The 8,128-nt window shown below is 43.7% G+C and overlaps 1 protein-coding gene across 4 annotated transcripts in view; it reads right to left on the reverse strand.

Annotated features, from left to right (window-relative positions):
- CEP43 (centrosomal protein 43) overlaps positions 1–7,871 on the reverse strand; it is a 32,699-nt gene extending 24,828 nt beyond the window's left edge. For all 4 annotated transcript variants that reach the window (XM_087425029.1, XM_087425028.1, XM_087425027.1 and 1 more), the window contains exons 1-5: positions 7,710–7,871; positions 6,901–6,954; positions 4,079–4,133; positions 3,516–3,604; positions 2,934–3,071 (exon numbers count right to left, since the gene is read on the reverse strand). In XM_087425029.1, coding sequence (XP_087281155.1) covers positions 2,934–3,071; positions 3,516–3,604; positions 4,079–4,133; positions 6,901–6,954; positions 7,710–7,811 — 438 coding nt within the window. In that variant the 5' untranslated portion in view covers positions 7,812–7,871. The remainder of the gene's footprint in view (positions 1–2,933; positions 3,072–3,515; positions 3,605–4,078; positions 4,134–6,900; positions 6,955–7,709) is intronic.
- Between the last annotated feature and the right edge of the window lie 257 nt (positions 7,872–8,128).

An 8,128-nucleotide genomic window follows, 5' to 3' on the forward strand; every position in this document is an offset into this window, starting at 1 on the left:
GAACAGGGATGGGGACCAACTGTAAGATGCTCATGGGAATGAAAATGGCTCACTGAGGAGCTTTGAAAACAAAGTGCTTTTAATTATCTACGGCTGGGGAGCATCCACCAAAATCAACCAAAGTCACGTCAGAGGATGTGGGGCACAGCGACTTGACTCTGAAGGATGTTTTAAAATGCACTTTTGGTAAAAGCAACACGAACTGAGCTCAATGGGCTAATCCACACCTAGTTTTCTTCTCCAGCACCAAAAGTCAAAACAAAGGTCAATAACATCTATAATTTTTCATTATAAATCATGTTTCTTCCCAAAGTGATGAACACCAGTAAATGATGGAAGGGCTGAAATGGACACCTGTGAGCTCCCTATTTTAAATATTAATTTGTCTAATATTTATATGTGTATACACACATATATGAACTGTTCAAGTGAGATACCCAGACATCAAGAGGCGAAAGCTAGCAAAAAGTGGAGATGAAATGTCCAACTTAATGGTTTTGCATTCTGAGAGTAAAACAATTACCTTTTGAAGCTGCAGAAATCCTATTCTGAGTCTATTTGACCGAATCCCAGCTATGAAACAACATAAACTGACTAGGGAGGCTCTGGACCCATCCATTAGAAAGGCGTCCTGAAGAATACATTTACTCAGCTTTGGTTTTCAAGTCAAACCAATTAGACAGGAAAGTTTTTACTGGGTCTCTAACTGTGAGGCAGACTTCCTGTCCAGCAGAGAAGAGAGCTTTCCAGGAACCCACCCTTCTCCCCTGACCTGCTGCCAGAGCTGCCCGGTATAGGAGCGGAGCGAGTTTACTGACAGACTGACTGAACCCAGGGCACAAGAGAGGCAATTCCTCGGGCTGAAACCAAGAAGTCAAAGGAACACAATCAACATAAACTGAGAAGTGCAAAAACACTAAAACTAAGTGGTTTTTTGGGGGGAGGGCAGATTTTTTTTGGCCTGGTGTGACTTCTACTTTGTTAGAAGTAAAGAGAATAAAGTCAGTTTTTGACACAGGATTCAAATGTATTAGTGGGTTAACCAGGTGGGAATGTTTTGTGAAGAGCTGGAAATTCTGGTCTCAAGCTAGGGGAAATGACTGAGCTGGACTTAGGGAGTCATCACACAGTAATGGTAACAAGATAAGCAGCAGTAATAACAGTCATGGCACTCTTGATACAATCACTACATGCCAAGCACTGTCCCCAGAGCTTTACACGTACTGAGCCCTTCAGTTTTCACTAGAAGCCCACCAGGTTGCAGTTCTCTCATCTCCACTGCATAGGAGGAACCGACAGGACTCAAGAGGGCCACACACAGGGTGTGGCAGAGCTGGGATGTGAACCCAAGCTGTCTGGTTCCAGAGGCCATGCTCTTACCAGAATGCTATGCAAGGGAGAGCAAACCAGAAAGAAAAATATGGGCAACCACCCCTGCGTGAGGTAAACCGAAGAGCAGCGAGGAAAGGAAATGAAAGGCACAGAGAGAGACAGAGGTCAGGGCCACAGAAGCCAAGAGATGTCACCACCACCTACAGACTGTGGCCCAGGACAGAGCAGGAACCAAGACTGGGGTTCTTTAAATTTGTTTGTTTTGTATTCACTAGTAGCTAGCACAAGGACCATCATATAATAAGCACACACCAAAAACTTGTTAAATAATTACAAATGAATGACTGGATAAAATTAAAATGCACGAGCTGAGATGACAACACGTGCTCTCCTCCCGGATGGGGTTTTGCTTCTCGCCCCCATGCCTGGCTTCCACATCCTTCTTGCAATACCTTTCCCAGTCCTCTCCCCCAACTGACCTCCTACCCTCACATTAAGACTGCGTTTAACAAAATCTCTACATAAAACAACCACTGCCATTTTTAACTAAAAGTCACTACTCATAAAATGTTTGGAACTAATCATATATTATATGATACTTCCTCTATAATCGTAAACTACCATTCAAATGTCCATTTCCTTATGTGAGCCTATCTTACCTTGAATAGCGCTCAACTCTCCTAGAACAAGTAACTTTCTTATATTTTATCTTTTAATTAAAAGAATCTATTTATTATGCCTTAGACGCAATAGGTATTCAGTCAAGCTTTGCTGATTTTCAAAGATTCTAATAGAAAGTACAATCTGACACACTTCAAATGGAGAAGCAGCAGCCCACAACCTTCCACATTCTTACCTATGAACTTCTGACTAAAAGCACACATTTAACCAGCTATCTGGAACAATTACAATGTTGTCTATATCTGTGCAACAGCATCTTTATGTAAAGCTAATGTTTGTAAACAGAAATCAGGCCATAAATTTCATTAGCACGATTTCTAAAAAGAAAGAATAAGACTAAGAAAGGTAATGGCTAATCAAAAAAACTGAAGTTTGAAAATGTTTAGAAACTAAGCAAAATAAACAGCTTAAACAGTTTTAAGACTAGTTTAAAAAAGCCTTTAAGTTCAAAAAATTATTAACTAGCCTATACTTCAGCTATAACTATATTTAGTTAAAATAAAAAAATGACGACTACCAATTAGTTGAATGTTCCCAGCCTTGCACATGCACCAACTCCTGCGTGTGGTTCTCCTAGCTCCATTCTACAGAGGAGCGGGAGCGGGTAGTGTGTCCAGGGTGGATGGCTAGCTGGTGGAGGAGCTGGGACTGGTTCCACACAGCCTGGCTCCTGAACTCAACCTCTGAGTGTCAATCCCCAGAGCAGGAGCAGCAGCAGCCTCAGAGCTACCATAGCCCCAATTTTCATTATGAAGTGCACTTAAGACAATCTGAGTGCGTTTCCTTTTGTTTTTAAGGAATAGTTTCTTCTTATTTAAACTTTGATTCACTATGTATTCAGTGATACATGCATGGCTACACTAGGTAGCCAATTAAAACAGAAAATAGAAAAAGGTAACAAAGGATAGGATTGTACTTACTTCCCCACTGGTTGGCCCTTTTTCTTTCTGTTGGCAGCGTCTGATCACTTCTAATAATAAGGGTCCACCCACAGTACCTTCTGCTTCAATAATACCTAAATCTCGTGCTAAATTCTCTCGACCTTCAAGACCCTGAAACTAGAGAAGACAGAAGAAGTAAGATACAGCTGCACAAAAATACAGCAAAATTATTTTCAGAGATTAAAGAAAAATATTTTCAGAACTTAAAGACATCTCTAAACTCAGAGACCATTTTTCTAATGAATGAAGTATCCATTTTGAAAAATTATATATTTCTTTTACCAAATCTCTACATTCAAAGTCTCCATTAACAGACGTAGTTTAACATCAAAACAAATTAACTCTACAGTAACACTCCTTTCAAGTTATATGAAGCAGGGACAGTGGGGCCAGCTATCTGACAGCTCAGATGGCTTTTAAGAAAAACAGATAATCAAGTACAAAAAAAAACCTTTATGCAAGAAACTATAAGCTGTCAAATTTTGTTAACTTTCAGCTTATAATGAACTCATCCGTATCAAAGACAGTTTCAAAGGTAGATGTAAAAATCATTATTCTTACTGTGCTAGTTTCAGGCTGAAAAACAGCCAAGGTAAAGTCCAGATGAAAGAACTGAAGGAACTCAGCAACAAGACTGGCCACCAGCCGGCCTGCAAAGAGCGAAAAAGAGGCGGTGAGCAAATCTTTAAGAACCCTGGAGCCTCTGCACTAACACTGTGAAATAAAGTAAACAAAATTAAAGAGAGAAAAGAGGTTTCTATAGTTGTTTAATTACAAATTTCTTCTCTTTGAATAATACAATTAAGTAACGAAAATCTCAGCCTCCCCATTTTTTCATTAGGATCATTAGTCTGGAACTAACTATTGGTAAGACAATGTGATATTTCATAAATGGATTACAGTGTTCTGCTTTTTATAGTAAAATTGGCTTTAACCAGCAATTTCCCATGACCAATAATATTTAATAGCAACTTAACAGTTGTCCAATAAACACAATTTTAAAATGAGGGCCTCTAAGAATCAGACTTTAAAAAATAATCTGAAATTCCTGATTTCCACCAAATGGAGTCAAGATTTAAAAATTCAGAGACAGACAATAAACAAGAACAAGCTGACCATCTTACCATCTTTCGTATTTAAAAATTTTTTCAGGCTCTCGTTGACTAAAGGAGTTTTGTTCTGTTAAAAAATAAAATATTGTTTAAGTGTCACATGTTTATCCTAAAAACCACTAAAAAATGGAAATTAAAGTTTAATTTTGGGGCAAAGATGTATGTAAAATATTGCCACTCAGAAAATTATGGTTAAATCCATTCTACAACTATAGATTACTACAGGAATTGTTTCATGCTATTTAATACCTCAGAGTTAATAAAACAAAACCAAATATGAAGATTTATATTTATTTTAAATTTCTAAATGTTTTATAAATTGCTTATTAAACTACTTTAGAAGTTAGATCTTCAAATACTCATGTGAAATGACATTAAATTTACTTATAAAAACTGTTTATTATTTCAAATATATAAAGTTTGATCCTTTGTCATCTTATACCACTTATAGCATACTGTCTATGAACACGACTCTGAATATACACTTGCGATTCCCAGTTCATCAGTGGCATCTGACATGATTTTATGTAGTGCAGAGGCCAACTTACTTATTTTTGTCATTACACATTTATTTGAATAAATATAGAAAAATACTTCTAGCACATCAAAGCTTCTTTAAGCAGACCACGTGAATTACAGGTATAGTGGTAGTCTCATACACTGCTGATGGGCATGTAAAACGGTGCTGAGTAAACTGAAATATTAAAGAAAATGGAGGGACAAGATCAGATGTGTACTGTAAATAGCCCAGCTGGGAGCAATGTGGGGAAAGGACTTCAGGAAGATGGTGAGGGACACCAGTGAAGGGGAGACCGGAGAAAAGGAAACGGTAAAGTAATCTGGAAAAGAGATAACTAAGTGTAGGCAAAGTGGGCAGCTGTACATTTCAGGTACAGAACTGACAGACACAGAAGCAGGCGACCTACTGGACACGCGGAGAGAAGAGCAAAGTCTAGGGGCTCTCTCAGGTTTCCTGCTTGGATAAATTATGGTCCCTGTAAAGAAGAGCAGTCTAGGAGGCAGTGTACCGTACAGGTCTGAAGCTCCAGACGGAGATATGGACCAGAGATAGAGGGCTGAAATTAGTTACTGGTGTGGTTGAGGTCATCCAGGGAGAGAACACAGAATTTGAACTATGGGAAAATGCACCAATGATTTAAGTGAGGTGTTTAGGAAAAAGATCACGCTAAAGAAACCAAGGACTGATCAAAAGGAAAAAAGAAAACAGAACAGAAAAGGGTCCCAAAAGTCAAGGGAGATTTTCAAGAAGGAAGGAGGAATTAAGAATGTCAAATGCCACAAAGAGCAACTAAGATGGGTAAGAACTAAAATAGACTCAATCAGGAGATTCTTCTTGACCGCAGCAAGAGAAATTACGTTGGTGTAGTAGAGTTGGATTTAAGACGTTAATGGATTAAAGGGTTCCTAGAACATAAGAAATGGTATAAGACATACACATTCTTTCAAACCTAGGTCATGAGGGAAAAAAATAGAGAGGTATTAAAAGCAGAACAAGAGTCAAGGGAACAGCTTTCTCCTTGAGAGAGCTGTAAACATGTTTCCATCCTCAAGAGAAGAGCCAAAAGAAAGAAGGAGGCCAAAGATACAGCAAGTCGCTGAGGGGCTGACAGTACCTGGAAGGCAAAACCCAGAGAAAGTGATGCTTCTTGGACAAGACAGAGCTTCCCCTACGAAAGCAGGAAGGAAGGAGGAAAAGTGACATACAGATGCAGGGTAGCTTTTTCTGAGGTGAGCGACAGCCTGAGGGAGAGGACACAGCAAGTTAGGCCCTGGTGCTTCTACTTCCCCTGAAGGAACAGACAAGACCGTCTGTGGAGAGGGAAGCAAAGGGGTGAGGTACAGGCTACAGTGAAGCTGCCACAGGAGGTCCTGAGCACAGAGCAGAAAGCCAGGTCTGCTCAGGACCTCACTGAGGTCGGTGTCCACCAATTAGCAACATCAGCAATCACAGCGTTGGGTGACTCTAGCGCGCACATGCACGAATAGGGAAGGGAGTTACTTTGCTAAATTCAATGACCATTAGGATTTTTCCCAGACCAAGTATGGCTGGGAGGCGAGGTAGTTAGGGTTTTTGAGATATGGATCATGGCATCCAGACCAGTCAGGAACAAAAGACAGCCAAGAGAAGACTGATGCCTGGAAGAGCTCCATGGAGTTAAAGAGGAGCAGGCATCTAGGTCTAAAGAAGTGAGCTGTGGCGGGGACCGATTTGTCAGAGGGCAAGGTGAGGAGCTTGATTATGGAGCGATTCTTGTTGACGACAAGGTCCAAGACACTTACTCAGGATGGTGATGGGACTCAGCGTAGAGAGAAAAAACGAAATACACTTGTACAGAGAAGTGGTTTGACTTTTGACAATAAGAAAGATTACATGATTTTAAAACAACTAGGTGGTCAGATAATTTTGGGAAAAGTTGCATACTATATTCCCCAATGAACATTAGCATACTGAAGGTTCTGAGGGATCCTGCAAGAAAGTAAACTCACTGACAAGAGAATCATTTCTGTGTGTAATTCCTATGACCTTGTGTCTCAGATCTCCCCTATGGAAAGAGATCTATGACATTTAAGATTTAGTACCGGCCTCAGTTACTGTGGTACCTTAACTTTCTTTAAATTACTCCAAAATTCTAAAACATACACAAGAAGAGAATAATTTTGACTCTCTCTCAACAGTAAAAAATGTAATCATTAATAGTCCAAAATTATCCCTAGCTATATGCTACTATAAATAATGTTTTAGAATGGTTTTTAAGTAACTAGAAATTAAACATCAACGAATACAGTCACATTAAAATTTGTCGATTTCATACCTCTACTTTTTCTTGCTCCTCTAGCGCTAAAAACACAGCTGCTCGGAGTTCCGCCTTAAAAAAAAAGGATAAAGGAACAAAAATTATCTCAACACGATTTTCATGACAAGAAGCGAATACTTGCTAAGATAGGCACCATCCACACCACCTGAAAGCCAAACGAAAGGAAAACTAGCCAGACGATAACGCAGAGAGATGTGGAAAAAGCATCCTGAAACATTCTGAAAAGAGAGTCAACTAGCTCTCCGTTCCCCAAGTCTACCACTGCTCCCCTCCATCTTCTCTCAGCACCATCACTCTTTTAGCTCTGCTCTCCCTTCCCTAATCGTGCCTACGAGCCATGACAATGTCTGAGAAGTCCACCTGGAGAAATACCTCGCCAGACACCGGCAACCCAGCTGGTTACAGCGAGCTGGGCGGGGGGGGGGCCGTGGGCGACTGGGCCCCCCGGACGTAGGGCGGGGTCGGGGGGCAGCGGGCGACTCGACCCCTGAAAGAGGGGGGACTCAGGGGAGCAGCGGGCGACTCGACCCCCGGACGCGGGGTGGGGGCCCGGGGAGCCGGTGGTCTGGCCTCCTCGGACGAAGAGTCCCGGCCGGGGCGCCTCTCCCGCACGCCGCCGCGCGGCCGGAGCTTCCCGGGAGTGACCCTCGACCCCCGCACGGTCCGCCTGGAGGTGGCCCGCCCCCGCCCGGGAAGCCAGCCCGACGCTCCCTGCGTCCCTTTGTGACGCTCGCCGTCCGCACAGGCCCTGCGGCCCGGACGCCGCCGGCCTCCCCTCGTCACGCCTGGCCCGGCCCCCGCCCCACCTTGATGCGGTTCAGGACCCCGCTGTTCTCCAGCGTCTGCACGAGCAGGTCCCGCAGCTCCGTGTCCTCCTCTGCCACCACCGCGGCCGCCGTCGCCGCCATCTTGCTTCTCCAAGACAACCGCCCAAGCCGCGCCAACGGCCAACCGCCGACGCAGACTCCGCACGGCGCGCGCCGGCGCGGCCGAAGCCACGCCCCCGGCGCCAGCGCGCAGCCCTTCCTCACGCCGGGGGCGGGGCCGGGGGCGGGGCCTAGGGGCGCCGTGAGATGGGCGGGGTGCGGGGGGGGGGGTCCGATGGGGAGGGGCGGGGCTTCGGGGAGACGAGCGATGGGCGGGGCGCGGGGCAATAAGAAAGGGCGGGGCGGGGCCTCAGGGTCTCGGGAGGCGGGAACTTTGCAGGCGACGGTGGAAGAGGGGG

The sequence above is a fragment of the Ceratotherium simum genome, chromosome 38, assembly GCF_057802395.1.
Source record: "Ceratotherium simum simum isolate JZ-2026a chromosome 38, ASM5780239v1, whole genome shotgun sequence".
Lineage (NCBI taxonomy): Eukaryota > Metazoa > Chordata > Mammalia > Perissodactyla > Rhinocerotidae > Ceratotherium > Ceratotherium simum.